Here is a 19,984-nt window from a genome sequence, read left to right as displayed (position 1 = left end):
AGACTCATGCTTGAGAACTACTTAGTTCTGCTAGGTCTTATAGACACAGACAATGGCAGAGCCAGAATCAGCACTCAGATGTCTTACAAGTCAGTCCAGTGCTATGCTTTGACTTCTCCATGCTGCAGCGCACGTCACCTACCATAAGTGAGTTGAGAGGCATGGGAGTGGAGAGAGACAAGGAAAAATAAACCTATACTTTAACCCCAAAGCCCCTCGGAGTTCACCTAGATGAGAGCATCTAGACAGAATGGGGGGTGTGAAGCATGGGCTTTGTGAGTCAGACAGAATGGGACTTATGTCCGTGCTCTGCCATGTGACCTTGGACAAGGTATAAGCCTCCGGCTTTTAGTTTTCTTGAGAGATTAATACTCTTTAACAGTACTGACATAAGAATGAAAAAGAAGTGATAAAGCACGGTGCCTGACATATAGCAGACACCCCAAAGAGTTCATCAATCCCCTTCCCTATTCAGTACCTGTGACCCAGGACTCCCCTAAGTCTTCGATACATATAGAGGCACCACCGAGAGGTAGGGCAACCTGAGACAGAAATTAATCCAGTCAGCAGGATGGACCCACAGCTGGCTCCCTTCCCAGCAATTATAGGATCAGAGGTAACCTTTAGCCCCCCTCCCCAAGTACCCAATCACAACCCTCCGCAATATCTCACCTATTTTCTTTCCTACTTCCCTGCAGAGCAGCTCTTCCTCTGGAAAAGGAATAGCTGGGGCCTCTGCTGAAAACTTCTATCCAATGACCACCTCTACTTCACCTCCCCTCTTGCGCTGGCTACAGAACAAGTGCACAGATACTATCTGTTGCTTCAACAGACTCCCCTTAACTACAGTTCCATGTACATTCGCTGCCTTCCGGGGACCTTAAGAAAGCAACTCATCCTTCTGTAATGTTAGATTACTGATCCCTCAATCTTTGTTTCTGCTGTCAGGTCGTTGCCTGTTATTACCTTAGAAAACAACTGGTAAATGTGCTATGGTAAGAAACAGGGCCACATGGTTGAAAGTGGAACTGAGGAGGAAGAGCATAAAAATTTATGAGCATTGATGATATAACCAGAACATGGAAGACCAACATACACTCTTTCACTTTAACATGTTCCTCCCTGAAACACACTACCCTCCTTGCCCTGCAGACCTCACTGCTTTCCTGAGTTGTCCACACTATCCCTGCCTTACACACTCTTCGCTTACCCAGAACAGTAACCAAAGTACTGTAAGTCATTCTGTATCCCGTCCCACTTTCCCCCATGAAAACCCCGAGAGCTTTCTCCTTGAACATAGCTTCTCGTTTTCACTGCTTCTACTTAAGGTCCTTTTCTCTCTCCTACGTTAGTATAAGAGTTTCTCTGTAGGCACTGGGGTCTTCACTCTCACAAATGCTGCCATCTATTTTCCCCAAAACTATGGTCATGTGAGTATGACCAGAGTATACTCCTTAAGAGTAATAGCCTATATGTATCCCTATCTAGATACGAGCTCCAAAGTTGTGTAATGAGTCATTCCCTTGTTTTTTTCTCAGATCTTAGTGCACAGTGAAAGCCATATAGTTTCAAAAATATGTTATATAAATGTCCATTCAAAATTTTCAGCTGACTTTTCTCCAAGTAAAATATGCAATAGGTAGGATCTTTGTTCTCACCTTCCCACCATCACTTTCTGGTTTTCTCCTTTAACAAGTAAGCTGTGAAGTCTTGAAAAACCTCAGCACAAATGTTTCTACATCTGTCCTTTTAGTTCTCAGATGTTTACTACAGGCCAGGCCCTGTGCTACATACTAGTTACAAAGATGCATAGGACAAAATCTTCCACTTTGAAAATTTGAAATCTAGTGCAAGAGACATATATAACAAGATACATCACATGGCAATAAGGTAAGCGGTACAAGAGATATGATACAAGTGTCCTGGCAGTCTTGCTGAAAAGGTAACTCACTCTGAGAGGTATCAGAGAAGGCTGAATGGGCAGGGATTTGTTCTCACATAATAGTTTACAGATGAAAAGTGGGAAAGGTGGCAAATGTAACTCTGAAAGGAGGAAACAGAATGTAACAAAGCATAAAGTCATGAAGGGAAGGGCATAAGCTGGCATAGAAGAGACAGTGGATAGGAGAACTGGCATAATGTGTGCCACTAGACAGACAGGGCCAGACTGTAGAGAGCCTTGGGGAGACAGGCTAAAAAGCTGGAACCTGATCCTGTGGGTCTGTGCCTTCAGCCCTCTCTCATCAAGTGATACTAAGGTAATTTTGATGGCTCCTAGAGAAGCCTGCTAGCAGCTAAAGGCCAGCGTGAACAGGATCATAACTTGGGCATACCAGCTGAGGTGCTCCGCTTTAGGCCATGACAAAGCAACAAAGGTTCTTCAACTAGTTTTCAAAGAGAAATCTCAAGGGCCATACCCTAGGGAAGAAAGCTCTCATGACCAGACTTTTGGGGAAAACAGATGGCAGCATCTGTGAGAGTGAAGACCCCAGTGCCTACAGAGAAACTCTTATGCTAACATAGGAGAGATAATAAGGACCTTAAGTAGAAGAAGTGAAAACGAGAAGCTATGTTCAAGGAGAAAGCTCTCAGGGTTTTCATGGGGGAAAGTGAGATGGGATAGAGAATGACTTACAGTACTTTGGTTACTAAGCATGTAAAGCAGTTAACGTATCCTGGAACATAACTGCTTGGAACACCAGCTACTTTGATTTAGAGTTTAAACAACCGGGTAGAAGACAACAGGAGCCAACCATTATAAAGCACACTAAGCAACATAGATTATTTTAATTTTTTTGGTGGAAACACAGTGGAAATCAAATACAAGATGACAGTTTTTGTTTGAAAAATGTGAGGTTCAAGAAATCTGTGATACTGGAATGCTGCTGAGTATAGATTTAGATAAGTTTAGAATTCAGGAAGAATTCAGTTTTGAAACCGTAGTTCTGAAAGCTGTAGGAAAATAGTTCTTAAAATTCAGAACTATGATCATGAAAATAAGATTGCACAGTGAAATCATAAAACGCTGAGAAACATCTAAGGTGAGAACTCTAGGAGAATATCATATTTAAAGGGTGGGAAATGGAGGCCAGCAAAGGAGGATGAATACCAGGGAGGAGAATCAGAACATAAGTTTAACACTAAAGACAGAAATTAACAAACTTTTCTGCCCAGGAGTCTTTAGACAATACTGATATGTGGCTAAAGCCCAAGCTCTGTAATATAATATGGTATGAGGATCAATGTGGATTTTCAAAGACACCAAGTAATCTTTTACTTCCTAATATTTACTTACCTTATTTTTTCAATTATATCTTCCAAAAGATACTCCACAACCGGAAAAGTAAAGCCAGGTATATGTATCATTGGACAGTTACCTATTATGGTAGATAAAACATAAATCTGTATTCAAATGTAAAAAAAAAAATTAACTGTAAATAGGACAATGACTACATTAGTTTTAACTTCAGAAAAGGGTCCTGACACTTTTACAGCTATACCTTATTTTTCCATATCTCATTTAATAAAAACAGCAGTTTATTTTTCATTCAGTAGCAATTTACTGTTACCAAACTGTATACACACCTCACAGTTCTACAAAGTAACCCAGAATACAAAAAAATAGCACATTCTAAGTTGGATTCAAGGCCTATTAAGTCTATTTCTCTTCATCATTAGCCAAGATGGTGCTATGAGAACCTAAGTTTTAGTGAAACCTGCCTTTAGTGAAATGACCTCTGTGGCATCCAGAATTAGTGAAAGAAAGGAGTACTTACAGTAAGAACTAACCAAGTATTAAACTACTGCTTACTATTTTAGAATCACTAGTTAAAAAAGAAGTCTCTCAGTACTGTTATTTAAATGTTATTTAGGTTCTGTACCAAACAAAATAAACCATATTCTCTGTAAACAAAGGCCAAAGGTACAGCACAGATGGAAGTAACTGAAGTGGCACCACAACTCTGAGTACACTTATGTCTCTGACCTGTGCAAGCTTACTCAATGTAAGTTACGGATTTCTCATCAAAAGGACTGAGGCAGAGACAAAAACAAAGTAAGGCTCTGAGGGCCAACTGGACTGATTACAAACACATTAAATATAGTGCTATTCCATTTTAACGTCCTCCCATTTCTCCTCCTTCCCCAAACAATTTAAGCAGTAGAGACAGTGAGGCATAATTTTAAAAGAATGTACTCTGCAGCTACTCAAATTTAGGTTCGCTTTTATTTCTTGGCTACTCCATGAAGCTTGTGGGATCTTAGCTCCCTGACCAGGGATCGAACCCAAGTCCCAGCAGTGAAAGCACTAAAACTCCCAGGGAATTCCCTCAACTTTGGTTTCAAATCATCCTGACCCTCTGTTAAATATACAACCTTGGGTAAGCTACTTAACTGTTCTGAGGTTGCTTTCCATCTGTAACTATGAGAATAATAGCACCTACTTCACAAGATATCAATGAGCATTGATGACGATAGGTCAAATACGCTACCCAGCAAGTTGAAGGTATTCCACAGTTATCACTGATATCACAGTTATCACTGTTATTAGCAAATTGCCACTTTAGCCTGAGATACATCACTTCATGGGAAATAGATGGGGAAACAGTGGAAACAGTGTCAGACTTTATTTTTTGGGGCTCCAAAATCACTGCAGATGGTGACTGAAGCCATGAAATTAAAAGACGCTTACTCCTTGGAAGGAAAGTTATGACCAACCCAGATAGCATATTCAAAAGCAGAGACATTACTTTGCCAACAAAGGTTCATCTGGTCAAGGCTATGGTTTTCCAGTGGTCATGTATGGATGTGAGAGTTGGACTGTGAAGAAGGCTGAGCGCCGAAGAATTGATGCTTTTGAACTGTGGTGTTGGAGAAGACTCTTGAGAGTCCCTTGGACTGCAAGGAGATCCAACCAGTCCATTCTAAAGGAGATCAGCCCTGGGTTTTCTTTGGAAGGAATGATGCTAAAGCTGAAACTCCAGTACTTTGGCCACCTCATGCGAAGAGTTGACTCATTGGAAAAGACTCTGATGCTGGGAGGGACTGGGGGCAGGAGGAGAAGGGGACGACAGAGGATGAGATGGCTGGATGCCATCACAGAATCGATGGACATGAGTCTGAGTGAACTCCAGGAGCTGGTGATGGACTAGGAGGCCTGGCGTGCTACGATTCATGGGGTCGCAAAGAGTCGGACACGACTAAGTGACTGATCTGAACTGAACTACATAAAAGCTACAGAAGACTATCAACAAAAGTTAATAAGTTTTTAAAATCTGTGGTTTGACTTCATTAATGTCACCTTAATTATCTGGTAGTAGCACCAAAAGGCCACATCTCTTTAATACAAGACCAAAGATGATGCCACCATTTAAAAAACTACTAGAGAGGGCTTCCCTGGTAGCTCAGTGCTAAAGAATCTGCCTGCCAATGCAGAAGACATGGGTTCAATCCTGGTAAGGGAGGACCCCACATGCTTCTGGCAGAGAAGGCAATGGCAACCCACTCAGTACTCTTGCCTGGAAAATCCCATGGACGGAGGAGCCTGGTGGGCTGCTGTCTATGGGGTCGCATAGAGCCAGACACAACTGAAGCGACTTAGCAGCAGCAGCACATGCTTCTGGAGCAGTTCATGTGCCACAACTACTGAGCTCATATACTGTAACTATTTAAGCCTGAGGACCTAGAGCCTGTGCTCTGCAACGTGAAGCCACTTTAATGAGAAGCCTGCGCACCACAACTAGAGTAGCCCCTACTCCCTACAACTAGAGAAAAGCCCGTGCAGCAACAGACACAACATAGTTCAAAATAAATAAGTATTTTAAAAACTACTAGAGGGTAGATTGGAGAAGGGAATGGCAACCCACTCCAGTGTTCTTGCCTGGAGAATCCCAGGGACGGAGGAGTCTGGTGGGCTGCCATCTATGGGGTCACACAGAGTCGGACACGACTGAAATGACTTACTAGCAGCAGCAGAGAGTAGATAAATATTCAAATATAACGCATTGCTAAACATTGACTACTTGCATCGCTAAACATCTAAAAACATTTTTTTTAAAACTGCTTCTAAATTCAGTTTTGTGATAACTCTGTAAAGTAACAATCAAATTCTACTCACCAAAATATTCAGAGAATTTCTCAGCATTCAATGTTGCACTCATCAATACTACTTTCAGGTCAGGTCGATAACTGAGAAGATCTTTAACAACAGTCATTAAAACATCTGACTGTAGATTTCTCTCATGGATTTCATCAAGCACGATATGACTAACACTGGACAGATGGCTACAATAGAAGCATAAAGTTTGCTATTCGGCACAAAATCAAAAACAGAACCATTTTACTTTTACATAATAATAAAATCCAGTGTAATAGTGACATCTTTTGATGATGTTTAACTAGATGTCCTGCATTGAAACATACTCACGGGTCTGACTGAAGCCACTGAAGGATGATTCCTGTTGTACAGTATAAGATAGAACCTTGTTTCCTTGGCAACCGACTGTGAATAAAAGACATGAATTAATTCTTGGTTTTCTTTACTGATGAACTATTAAATACCACAAAACGTTTAAGAGAAAATCTTCAATTTAAAAAATGCTTTCAGTTTTAATGAAAAACTTCATCCTTAATTTTTCAGTTATCAGAACTACTACAGCACAGTAATGAGAAATACTAGCTTCAAGTTCATTATACGTTATTTTTATTATAAATACAATGTTAACAATTTCTTTACAAGACCTAGCATTCAGAAAAAGACCAAATATTTAGGAAACTCAACTTCAGTTTAGTGACTGGAAAATCAGTTCATTTAAAAAGATAAACAGAATCTTGAGCTGCAGAGGGCTATAAAAATACAGTGGAGGGGGTGGAGGTTAAGATACAAACTAACTTAAGGTAGTCAGAGGCTGTGTGGTGGTACCAAAACGTACAGGAGGCTACTCCTTTAGGCGAGTGATGGTCTACTAACATATCCAGGAAAAATGCTATCCTTCTGAACATTTCCTAGTGTAAAAGACATCTTAAAGTGAAAAAAACTGAAGTGAAAGTGTTAGTTCCTCAGTCGTGTCCAATTCTTTGAGATCCCCATGGACTGTAGCCTGCCAGGCTCCTCTGTCCATGGAATTTTCCAGGCAAGAACACTGGAGTGGGTAGTCATTCCTTTTTCCAGGAGATCTTCCCAACCCAGGGATCGAAAGACATCTTAAAATGGCAATTCAAATCTGAATTTGGATTAAAAAAAAAATGATTTTGTGGGTTGCAAGCCTATGTCGAAGTTACTACAAATGTTAATTCTAAAAACAATAACGAGCATAAAATTTGAGGGAAAATCTTTTTTTTTTTTTTTTAAATCTCTGATAACTTCAAAGTTTCACTAAAATCTACCTGTAAACAAGAAGTGAACATCCTTGGAAATTCTCTGGTGGTCCACTGATTAGGACTCAGCCCTTTCACTGCTGAGGGCCTGGGTTCAATCCCTGGTCAGTGAACTAAGATCTCAGAAGCTGCCTGGCACGGCCAAAAACAAAACAAGTGAACACTCTTTACCTCTGGAGCCGAATTTGGTATCCAGTACTATTACCATTGCCACAAGATTCCGCCCTTTCTGCAGCCACTCTCTCTGCAACCTTTAATTAAATAAAATACAGTTACAAAGAAAACACTTCCTTAGAGTAAATATCCTAAATGTCTGTGAAAATCTGGAGTTGTTGAAATACTACTCATTAGATAACAAGAGAAACACATTAAAATCTGAGGTATCTAAAACTGTTCCCTGTAAGAGCTGAAGACTACCTGCTTATGCTTACTTTTCATTTCCTCTGAAATTCTCCCTATTTCCAAAGCAACTTTCTATAAGTCCGCTCTATCTTTGTCTTAAAAAGTTGGAAATTTTAATCTAAACTTGTACAGGTTGAATATAATTTGAGAGTAACTATATACTTGATACATTTTCTTATTTGATTTTTTTTTTGTAGATTAGCAGGCTTAATTCTTAACTCTTGGTTAAGTTCTTAGAATTATGGCTGCTAAAGATAAGCTCTAAACACATGAAATCCTATAAACTAATACTGATTTGTGCAACTGAAAGTAACCAACTTTAGTGGTTTAGTGACAAAGCAGTGATTTATGAGGTTAGAAATAGAAAATGACAATTAGCTTTTAAGAAATACTTCAGAAGTAAAATTTCCCAATCATCATATTCTTTTTTTTTTTTTTTTTTTTTTAAGTCTACTCATTTATTTTGGTGCTGTTAAAAAGCAGTTGCTTCTGTTTCTTTTTTGCCAACTTTTCTCTCCCTCTGTGGTCGTCAATCTTCCTAAATTCCATATTCTGTATACATTAACTTAAGACCATTACTTCACTTTTTACTGTTGATTAAACTGCCCATTTAAATATCAACAGATCTTCGGGGGAAAATAAGCAACGAAATAACCTAATTAACATTTCTCCTGTCAATTTATAGTAGCGTGTTGCCGTCCATGGGGTCACAGAGTTGGACATGACTGAGCGAATGAACTGAACTGACAGTCATATTTTAGTGAAAATGATAAAATTAGATTTTTAACCAAAGTCTAGCTATATAATAGTGTTACAATGAAAGTGGCTTATTTCTCACCATTCTGTGAACTTATGCCATTTCTAGGAATATTATCCTCCCACACACATGGCAGCTTTACTTTTTAAAAATAGTTATCTCTTAGGAACTATAACTTAAACGTATACTGTAGTTCCTACAAAATGTTGCTATAATTGGTAATGCAGTTCCTGACCACAGATTCTGTATAAAATGACTTAATAAGTAATAAATAACACTATCATAAAATCAAATACAACTGGAAAGCTTCATAATTTAAATTTACACAAAGAATTACATAACACTGAAGTAAATGTACTGTACACCTGATGATGTAAGAAACCCCGAACATCTTTACAGGACATATAACTCATATATTTAACTAGGTCATCTAACTAAACACAATGTTATCTATGTAAACATGTAGTTAATATCTGTTTCAAAATAAACTCCAAATACTTTATTTTTCTATGACTAATTCCCTAATACTGCTGCTGCTGCTGCTAAGTCACTTCAGTTGTGTTCGACTCTGTGTGACCCCAGACGGCAGCCCACCAGGCTCCCCCATCCCTGGGATTCTCTAGGCAAGAACACTGGAGTGGGTTGCCATTTTCTTCTCCAATGCATGAAAGTGAAAAGTGATAGGGAAGTAGCTCAGTTGTGTCCGACTCTTTGCGACCCCATGGACCGCAGCCTACCAGGCACCTCTGTCCATGGGATTTTCCAGACAAGAGTACTGGAGTGGGGTGCCATCTCCTTCTCTGTCCCTAATACTGAACTGCACTAAAAAAAAATCAGAAATATTGCTATCATTCAGTACCTATACACTGGAAAAAAAGAGCTGAAAACAGTATTAAATGAATCAAGGAGTAAAATGTAAAGTATCTAATGATGGAGATTATTTGAAGCTCACACTCAATTCTATAAACATTATCAGCTCTTCATTTAGTTTTATAGAAAATTGCCTGGATTTGCAATTTATCTTCAACTCCTAAACATCTGTTATCAATAAGAGAGAGGTCATTCAATTTCTTGGTCTTTACTACCAAATACTTGCTAACCAAGTTTTGCTTTCATAGCAACATATCCTAAACCTAATTAAGAATCACCTCAACAATCAAAATCAGTAATTTCTAGCAAGACTACATAGAAGAATGGGGGAAAAAAAGTTGGGAATTTTAACAAGTGAGAGCTTACTTACTGAAATGGCACTAATTCTTCTTGGCTGAGTACAAACTATCCTGCAAGCAGATCCTTTTCCTCTTTCAATGTAGTTATCCAAAATGAACTGAGTAACTTGAGTGGTTTTTCCACAACCGGTTTCACCACTTATCACTGTTACCTGATGGTTATCAATCATATTTACCAATTCCTATTTCAAAAGGAGAAAAAAGTGAAGAACATCCATCACATGATGACTAAGTTTGAAAAGTTACCTGAATCTTACCGACTGAAGGTTAACTGCTTTTAATAAGCATATTAATATTTGAAAATTCTGTTATATGCAATACTGACAGTTTGGGTATCTGGATCTACCAGTTTTCAAGAGATGAGGCACCAAATTTTAAGAACAGAGCCATGGCTCTGTTAAAGAAAAGCACACAAGGAAAAGGAGACAGCTTATAAATTCATGTAAGAATTAACATTAATTAAAAAGAATGTTGACATGTGGGTCTATTGAATATAAGGCAAATCCCCTGAAAAAACCTACTCAGAACATCAAGGATTTATGTTATAAATCATAAATATGGCTTTGTCTACAGGACAACTTTTGTATACTGTTTGAGAACAATGAAGAGTGTAATTTAAGACTATTCCCTTTTAAATAATTAAAACAGAGCCAAGTTTTAAATAACTACATCAAATGGCTAAAATTCAGGTACTATGTGCAAAACTGCCTACTCAGGAAAGATCTTCTTATAGATAAACATGAATATTTTCAAATTAGTAGTACTAACAAAACCATCCCACCACTACTTCAAAAGGGTGTTAGGAGTTATTTTTAACTTATGAAACACTCTAACTTGAAAACTCACCATTTAAAAATTTATCTAATACCTTGTATATATCAGAACAAATTCCAACAAAGTAACAGCTAGAAGTACTTAGAAGCAGACCATGATTTATTCATTCAAAAGGTATTTACTAGGGGTCTATATAATGTAAAGCACTGTTCTGAGTAAAGAGGTACATAGTGACCAAAACAGACTGTCCTCAAGCAAAGTAAAGTCAAAACAAAGGAAGATTGAGAGGTCAGGGAAGGATGGGAGACTATGTTATTCTATACAGGGTGACTGTATGAGGAAACAAACTTACAAGTGAAAATTCTATTTTCAAACTCTATCATGGACATAAATAAAGAAAAATTTTCAGTAAAATTGCTTCAGGAATGTTTTTTTTTTTTGGTCTTTCAACAATTCAAAAGAATAAAATGAACTTCCAAGACTATCCTTTAGGGAAAAGTTCATTAATTTATATTTCTTCTTGATTCAGAGCTTAAAAGAAATGGATTTAAGCATTTTGCAAATCATATTAAATAGTGTATATAAATTTTACCTTTTGCATTCCATATGACGGCAGCTTTTCCCTGAAATGCTGAAATTATAAAAAAATTTTTTTTAATTTTTTACAAGAGAAATATAATCAAATTATAATCCTGGTAAATAAAATATATCATAGATAAACATATTAAGAGTCCAAAAGTATTTTTTATTACCACATAGCTTATTTGAGGTATCAAGACTTATCTTGGAAAACAGCACAATGACAAGCATCAAGCAAGTAGAAAAACGTTTATCAAAAAAATTATAACTTAAAGGAAAAAAAAATATGGCATATTACCAAGGATGAAAAAAGTTGAGCTCTTAAAAACACTTAAATTTTAAACCTGGTTCTGGTACTAGCTGTGCAAGCACACGTAGGTCACTGAACCCAAGATTCTTTCTCCCCCTGTGAAACAGACAAGTGTAATCTGCACAGGGCTGCTGAGAGGTTTAAATGGTGTGGTACACAGGAAGCATTTAACATGCCCGACCAAAAGGAAGACTGACCATTTCTTCTCCTAACTTTCTCTGCACCAGATCAATTACTGATCTTCAATAATATCTGAGTTCTGTCCTCCATACAAAGCAGAGATGGCAGCTAACTCTGTATTCCTAAGGTTATACACAAGCAGCTCAGCTCTCAGGTAAAACATTCTCAATAACTTCATCTTGAAATCTTCTCTGTCCCTAATACATATGTTCACTCAAAAGGCATCAAAGAGCTATAGCATTTGGTCCCTAGACAACCTCAGCTGATCTGTTTTAATAAGGATATTCAACCTTCACTGAGCCAAAAGATCCTTTCCTTCCTACAGGAGACACAATGATCTGCCTTTCTCAAAAACAGCAGTACATATCTGCACATTAAAAGACATGGCTCTCAGAATTCCCTCTTAAAAAAAAAAGTGAACATTACACCTATCTCTAGAACATCCACAAAGCACTCAATTTCATGTTTTAGCAGGAAGGACCTTGCCCAGGAAAAGAAAATACTGAAAAAATTTCAAGAGAACTCAGTTGCCACAGTTCTGTCTTTAAAGTGTCAGTGAACGTAATAAGCTTGAGGGATTACGTGACTTTTGAGGGATTTAATTTTAACATCTCTAAAAGGAAAGAGTGGATTAGATGTTCCAGAAGAAAACAATTTTACAATTCTAACCACCCTGTCTCTTATGACATCTCACTAACAGTCTAGAAATATTGAAGAATGATTTTTTTTTCATTTGCACTACTCATTTCTTAAATATTTCTTCTCTTCCCCATATAAACTGTGAGATAGGCTCCTTATGTGTAATTCCATTCTCACTATTTCTCTATACTATGAGGGGGTGGGCAGGAGGGGTAGGGTAGGGGTGGGGGATTCTCAGAGGATGGCTTGTTGAGAAATCTCAACTCATTTAGATATCAGGCAGCTACCTCTAACCATAAATACATTTTTATCAAGTGTCAGAAGAGATGACAAGAAAAAATCTTTTCCTTCCATTACCTGCATTTCAATATACCGAAGGTCAGTTTTCTTCTTTTGTAAATCTTCCAATAATTGTTGGTCTAGAATTGCATCTGGTTCATTTTCTTGCAAGAGATATTCAGAATCACGATCAATGTATTTGTCCCTGATTCTAAATGGCCTCTTTTCTTGATTTATCATTTTTTTTTCTTGATGCTCAACATTCTTTACTGAATTTGGTTTGTTCTCAGCAGGAGCTTCAGTACCGTATCTATAAAAAAGTAATAAAGGTTAAATAAAGATCCACTCAAGCCCTGAAACAAAATAGAACAATATGGTGTTTAATGATTTCAAAATCACCAAAATCAAGGGCTTATTCTTTTATCTTAGTAGAGCAATATGAAAATACTTAGATTCTTACAATAAATTCAATTTTTTCTACCCTACAAATAGATACTACCAGTAGGTTATTCCTTGTGGTAGTTAAAGCAATAAAAATCCACCCAGTAGTCATTCCTTCATAGCAATGACTTAGTGTTTTTCTTTACCTAATTTTCTGAGCCTTGTTTTATTTAACAACTTCCTTTTCTTCCTGCTACCCTTTCTGAGCTACAAATGGGATGCTATATTACCCAGTCCAAGAAAAACTACTTCTAATTTACCCTGATGATAGTTTCTATGAATTTCCTACAACAGCAATTTAACTTCTTACAGATCTCCTCCACAAGAGAATTTTAGAAATACAATAGTGGGTAGTTAGAACAATAAATAATAACTTCATCAGCCTTCTATGTAAGTAGATTATTCCTACCATTAAACTCTTCTGTGGGAATGATACCACCTAGATTTTTAAATCTTTCACTGACCCTGCTCAAAAAAATACTTTGAGGATAAATTACACTTATAGAAGAGTCTAACAATATTTGTTATCATTTTTTGCAAGCAAATGCTCTAAAACAAGTGTCACTCTGTTCATTTTTTTTTAAAAAGAATACTTTTTGTTTTACCCATGATCTTCAGGAGCAAACCAGGATATCTGTGCTTCTTCATCTTTATCATTCTTAGTTTGCACAGAATGCAGCAGCTGCACAATTTGTTCTTCTCGACGTTCATCCATATGTACTACAGCTCTCTATTTTGTGTAAAGGAAAAAGCACCCTTATCAACATGAGAAAATGTGCAAAATCATCTGACAACTAAAAAAATAAAAGCAACACAATGCATGTTCAGCAAACATAAAAAAGAAAGTTAAACTCACCCCCCACTTGCCTTCCAAACACTTTTCTACTATGTGTCTATAAAATCATCTCTACTATAACTGGTGAAGAAAGAATTATTTATATCCTTTACCAAAACTTTGGTGCTCTTTCTACCTTACATTATACTGTTATTACTTTTTCCCTATCTTAAAATTTAAAAGATACAATTAAATTTAATAAACACAAATGTTCTGATAAAAACAAAAGTTAAAAAATGTAAGAAATATTTTGGTGGCAATAAGCATTTAAATCGCTTACATTATAAACAGTCTCACTTAAAAAGTTCTCAGCCTGTAATATTAATTTTATATTCACAAAAAGGTGAGAGGATTGAAAAATGAAATAGCCCCTGAAAAATAGATAAAACTTTTTTGGCAAATTATTTTTAATGAGGTTTTCTGTACAATGAGGCCCCAGAGGCTGTGGCAGTGAATTCAGGAATGCTGAAATTCCAAACCTGAATCTAGCCTTTTTCTGTAGGTATCTCCTTCCTAACCTTCTTCCAGGTACATTACTTTTCACTTTACCTCACCCTCTGCCTGAAGAATCTCATACACATATTTTAGGTTTCATGACTTATCAAGGTATTTGATTTTTTGATTATCCCCTTCCTGCTCTGGACATTCTCAAATATTCTTTCAGCTTATAATTGGAAACTCCTGGCAAAGGAGACTCACAATATTGTCCAAACTATTGTGCAGAGGCTCTGTGGACTTTATTTTCATGAGAACTCTTCGGTGAACTCCAATGGTCCAGTAATGTGAGTAGAAAACCTGTACTGTGATAATTCATTAAGATCTATGGGCTATCTACTACTACTGTAACATGATTTAGTCTTCTCTAATATACCTTTCCTCTCCACTGGCTCCTTACCATCAGTTCATTATGGCAGGAACTGAACACAGTCAAACCTCTTCACTTTTAAAACATAAATATCCTCCCTTGAATTCTCCCACCCATAACTTTTCTTCTTCCTTTCCACTGCCTGGAAGTGCCCCACTTCTGCCTCTTTCCTTCTCCAGGCACTCCACTATAATCTGGTTTTTAATTCCGCAACTCATGAAAAGTGCTCTCATCACCAATTACACTGTTGCTAAATCCAAGACACTCTGAACTCTTACATTACTTGACATCATTGCAGCATTTGCCACTACTGATTACTTTCACTTTTTTATATACTCTTTTTCTCCCTAAAGGATTCTCCTGGATTCCAAAACAACATCCACATCCTTATTTTTCTCTTCTCTGAAGGCTCCTTCCTAGATCTTTCAAGCTTCTCTTCCTCAGCCCATACCTTAAGTTTTTCTTGTTCTTCATTATACAGCCTGAGTGCTCAGCAGGCCAGCAGTATTGACAGCATCTGGGAGCCTGTGAGAAAAGCTGTATCTGAGCCCACCCAAGCTCTACATTTTTACAAGATGCCAGGTGATTCAGGTTTGAGAAGCAATGGTCTACAGATTTCAGGCCTGTCCCATCACTATTCCCATTCACTTCTATATCCCAACTACTAGGCACAGTCCCACCAACTTGTCAAGTGTTCACCTGCAGTCTAGATTTCTCTAGGCATCAGATCCACACAGCCTTCCACTTCCCTGAAACCACCACTTATATGCCCTATAATACCACACTTGGTGTGCTTAAGCTGATCCCATCGTTTTCCTCCAATAAGTGTGCTCTTTGTAGTCATTAGTGTCATTCATTCACACCTGCTTTCCCCTTCCTCCAGATAAAATCATCTTGAGTCTATCTTCTAAAATACTTAAAGCCGTCCACTTCCGCCATCTCTACTGCCAATGTCCTAATTCAAGGTCTCATTCCTCACCTGAATTACTGCAGGGACTACCTAATTGGTCTCCCCGTCCCAGGATTGTCTCTTCTTCAACCCATTCTCTATACGGCTGCTACCCAGAATGAATTTAAATACAAATCTAACACTTCATTTTTGCTTAAAATGCTTTAATGACTTGCTAGAGTTCTTGGGGAAAGAATGTCAGAGCTCTGCTTATCTTCTAGTCCAGGACCTTTCATACTGCTATCTGTACAATGAAAGTATCATGACCAGCATTATAGGGGGGCAGGCGGAGAGGGCAGAATGGTACAAGGAGAGGGCAGAAAGGTACAAACAGAAATAAAAGCCCCAGGGCAGTGTACAAGGTAATTAAGTATTATTTTATGAAACGTCTTGTTCAGTTACACATGAGCACTGGGTTGCAAATTAAAATATAGTCCGTTTTGTGCCCTCAGCCATGCCCTTACTTGTTCAGTTCTTTGAACACATTCCTCCTGACCTCTAGGCTGTGGTGTATGCTGCTGCTTCTGCCTAAAAATCCCGTTCCAAGACCCCCAAGTCACAAACACAAATATACTTTCTCAAGTTTCAACTTAAGGGTTTCTTTTTCTAGGGAACCCACTAAGCTCTTCCTAATTTGAGTCAGGCGATAAGCCCATAGCTTCCTTACTGTACTATTTAAACACTGTATTCTAACTGCCCTAAAGCACCTAATACACTACAATTTCTGTAAGGTGTGGACTATGTCTAGCTTATTAACACAGTGCCTCTGATACTATTTCAAATACATTAGAGCCTCAAAAATATCTTTTGAAACTGTAATAATGCATCATTAGAACAGTCACTGTAAGCAGAGAGGTAAAAGTTATGGGAATCTTGACTGGGAAGCAAGCAATCCATTTAGGGCTGAAAGTGATCAAAAAAAGAGGCTGAGCCAAATTATTGAAATATTTCAAAAAATTGAAATATTTAGTAGAGAAAATGGAGAGATAATTTTAGAGAATGGTATGAGAACTATAATAAAAAAGCAAAATTAAAAGTGTGTTTATGAAAGCTTTAATTACATCAAATTGAGAAATGAGCTCAGAAAGGTATGATTCATAGAAGGAAACCTGATATGTAGAATCTAAATTACCAAGATTCCTGGAAAACACATTAGGATGCGACTGAAATGTATGAGACTGAGACAGAAGTGACCTGGCTTTCAAACTGTCAGCTAGAGAATGAGATGATCTAAGGCTCTACAAGAGTCAGATATTATGGGGAGGAGTAATCGGAGAAGGCACTGGCACCCCACTCCAATACTCTTGCCTGGAAACTCCCATGGACGGAGGAGCCTGGTGGGCTGCAGTCCATGGGGTCGCTAAGAGTCGGACACGACTGAGCGACTTCCCTTTCACTTTAAACTTTCATGCATTGGAGAAGGAAATGGCAACCCACTCCAGTGTTCTTGCCTGGAGAATCCCAGGGACGGAGGAGCCGGATGGGCTGCCGTCTATGGGGTCGCACAGAGTCGGACATGACTGAAGCAACTTAGCAGCAGCAGCAGAAATAGAAATCATCCTAGAGATCAGTCCTAGGTGCTCATTGGTAGGTCTGATGTTGAAGCTGAAACTCCAATACTTTGGCCACCTGATGCGAAGAGCTGACTCATTTGAAAAGACCCTGATGCTGGGAAAGATTGAGGACAGGAGGAGAAAGGAAGGACAGAGGATGAGATGGCTGGATGGCATCACCGACTCGATGGACATAGGTTTGGGTAAACTCCAGGAGTTGGTGATGGACAGGGAGGCCTGGCATGTTGCAATTCATTGGGTCGCAAAGAGTTGGACACGACTGAGCAACTGAACTGAAGGCTCTACAAGAATCAGATTTTATGGGAAGGAGTAGAAATAGAAGACCAGGCAGTTAAGATTCAGGGACAGACAACAAACTAGTGGCTTGATCTATGGTAACTACTGTGGAGATAGGTGGTTAGATTTGAGATATATTAAGAAGGAAAACAGATTTGCTGAAATGAAAGAAGAATCAAAACAAATCTCACTTTGGTCTTGACAAATAAAAAACTGGCAGTGACTTGTACTAAAATGGAGAAGGTTTTGGGAAGTGGTGGAAATCAAAGAGTTTAGTTCATAATCATGCAATGTACAAATAACAGATTTTCCTGATTTGCTTAACGTTTCATCTGTTTAGTTCTTATTTTTCTAACTAGACTGTAAGCTCCTTGAATACTTTTCAGATCTCCATAGCATCATACATAAAACCTTGTGTGAAAAAAGAGGTTAAAAAAAATTGATAAAGAGTTCTTGGGAAGTTACTATGTATATTTTCTAATACCAATCACTCAATCATTCTCCCAATTTCAAGACGACTTAGATATGCTTCCCTTAACTTTAAAAAAAAGTTTGCTCAATGAATACGCTAATTTTTGCATGTCAAATAAACATGTCGTTTGAAGAATAACGGTAAGTTGTTAAGGTAAATGGATAATGCTCCCCCGAAATTTAACAAAGATGACATAGATAAAAGGAAAACAAAGAAATGGGATGACTGAAACACAGAAGCCTAAATGGTGATTCAATCACACTGCATCTAATATGAAAGATGCTTTTTAAGTCAGTAAAAAGCTACTGTAGACTTCATATTAAGAAAACTTCGGTTTAATCATATATACATAATTATTACAATTGTAGGCCACTCAGGGAACTTTAATGGTTCCTTTACTGCAGACAGGTGTTCAGTATACAAATCAAAGGAACAACTGCCAGCTGAAGACAAAAGACTAAACCAAATCAACTCTCGAAACTTCTTCCACTTCTAGGATCCTAGGTTTCCTTCTCAAAGAGTTGCTAACCAGCAGAAATCTCCGCAGCCCACCCCGTAATAATAAAAAACCTGTTTGTGCCTATTTTAATACTAAAATGAAAGCGCGAAGGAGCTACATTCAAAATAGTGCTTGATAGTTTTGTCCCAGGCAAATCTGTATTTAATGTATAAAACCGCTATTTTAGAGTTCATCAGTCAAAGAACTTAAAGTAACATTATCATAACGGAAAGGGTAGCTAGAGATACTACGTGATACCCAATATAGTTAATTCCGGATGGACCTTCAATTTAACATTTGGTTCCCAGTTCTCTTTCAAGCAAAGTATATACTCTTGGCCGGCATAAACCTCAACAGCTCCAGGTAAGATGCACATGGCCAAAGTTACAGCTATAGTATACACTACAGGAAGTTTTAGCACTTGCAGTTCACAAAGCATATACACCAGTTTAAAAAAAAAAAAGTTTTTTTAAAAAAAAAGGCGGGGGGGGGGGGCGCGTGGGGAAGGCTGCAAAAGAAACCTGCCCAACCCCATCCTCCCTCCACTACCGAATCTGTTTACCTCCTGCCTCTCTGCTTCCTTGTTCTTCTGGCCTTGTTTCTTCGCGTACCATAAGCCGATTTCGCGGCCTTTCAGGTGCCCGGGATGTCGGCCTCGGCCGCCTCGACCACCCCCTCCGCCGCCGCCACCTCCAGAGCCTCGGTTCCCCCCATGGCCTCCTCCATAGCTGCCTCCATAGCTTCCTCCGTAACCCCCGCCAGAGCTGCGGGGGCCACCATCGCGGCCCCAGTTCTGATGGTAGTCATAGCTCATTGTTCCAGCAGACCTCAACTCGTGAGTACCTGCAACCGCTGGAAATGGCGACCGGGGCCGGAAGCCGGTGCGCGTCCACTTCCGCTTTGCTTCCGGCGCCCAGCGCAGGAGGGAGGGACATTTAACGTCACAAGCAGACGTTTCCGGTGACGACACACGACGTCGGTCCGGGAAGTCCCCGGGTTGGCTCAGGTGAAATCTGTGTGGTGTTCAGAGATGTTTACCTTTATGCCTTTGGAGGGAAAGCCAGCAGAAGGCTCATAGGTTTTCTTTCCCGAAGTCCAGCATGTGAGGAAACGGGTTTTGGGTTTTAGTTTATTCCCTTGGGAGTTTGCTTCCCAGTAGGTCCTGTAAACCTCGGTTGGCACAGTAAAAGAACCTGTGAGTCGTATGTTTTTTCCCCCTAAAGTCTTTAAGAAATTAATTCCTTTTTAAATTTCTGAACTAGTAGCTATGGCATGAAAACAGCCTCTCACCTGTTTCAAATCTATGATTAAGTATAAGAACGTTCCTGGCTCTTTAGAAGGATTATCGTTATTTACTACCTTTATCTAAAGGCCTCCTTAGATAAGGATGAGCCTCCTTACCCAAATTCAGTGCAGAGCACTTAGGCAATTTAACTAAAACAGCAGTTGAAGATATGTTCAACTGAAGCTATGTTCAGGTGAAGCTGTCTATTGTTGATTGAGCAGGCCATTGAGTATCTTCCACGAGCTATTCTTGAATAATCAAGTGG

At 38.6% G+C, this 19,984-nt stretch overlaps 1 protein-coding gene across 1 annotated transcript in view; it reads right to left on the bottom strand.

The window, feature by feature from the left end:
• Positions 1-19,342, bottom strand: part of DHX36 (DEAH-box helicase 36) — a 48,121-nt gene extending 28,779 nt beyond the window's left edge. Inside the window, exons 1-9 of the mRNA XM_004003234.6 lie at positions 18,997-19,342; positions 13,570-13,694; positions 12,602-12,833; positions 11,129-11,167; positions 9,774-9,944; positions 7,546-7,625; positions 6,425-6,499; positions 6,116-6,282; positions 3,296-3,377 (exon numbers count right to left, since the gene is read on the bottom strand). Coding sequence (XP_004003283.2) covers positions 3,296-3,377; positions 6,116-6,282; positions 6,425-6,499; positions 7,546-7,625; positions 9,774-9,944; positions 11,129-11,167; positions 12,602-12,833; positions 13,570-13,694; positions 18,997-19,248 — 1,223 coding nt within the window. The 5' untranslated portion in view covers positions 19,249-19,342. The remainder of the gene's footprint in view (positions 1-3,295; positions 3,378-6,115; positions 6,283-6,424; positions 6,500-7,545; positions 7,626-9,773; positions 9,945-11,128; positions 11,168-12,601; positions 12,834-13,569; positions 13,695-18,996) is intronic.
• Between the last annotated feature and the right edge of the window lie 642 nt (positions 19,343-19,984).

The sequence above is a fragment of the Ovis aries genome, chromosome 1, assembly GCF_016772045.2.
Source record: "Ovis aries strain OAR_USU_Benz2616 breed Rambouillet chromosome 1, ARS-UI_Ramb_v3.0, whole genome shotgun sequence".
Lineage (NCBI taxonomy): Eukaryota > Metazoa > Chordata > Mammalia > Artiodactyla > Bovidae > Ovis > Ovis aries.
This window is presented reverse-complemented; position numbering and strand designations above follow the sequence as displayed.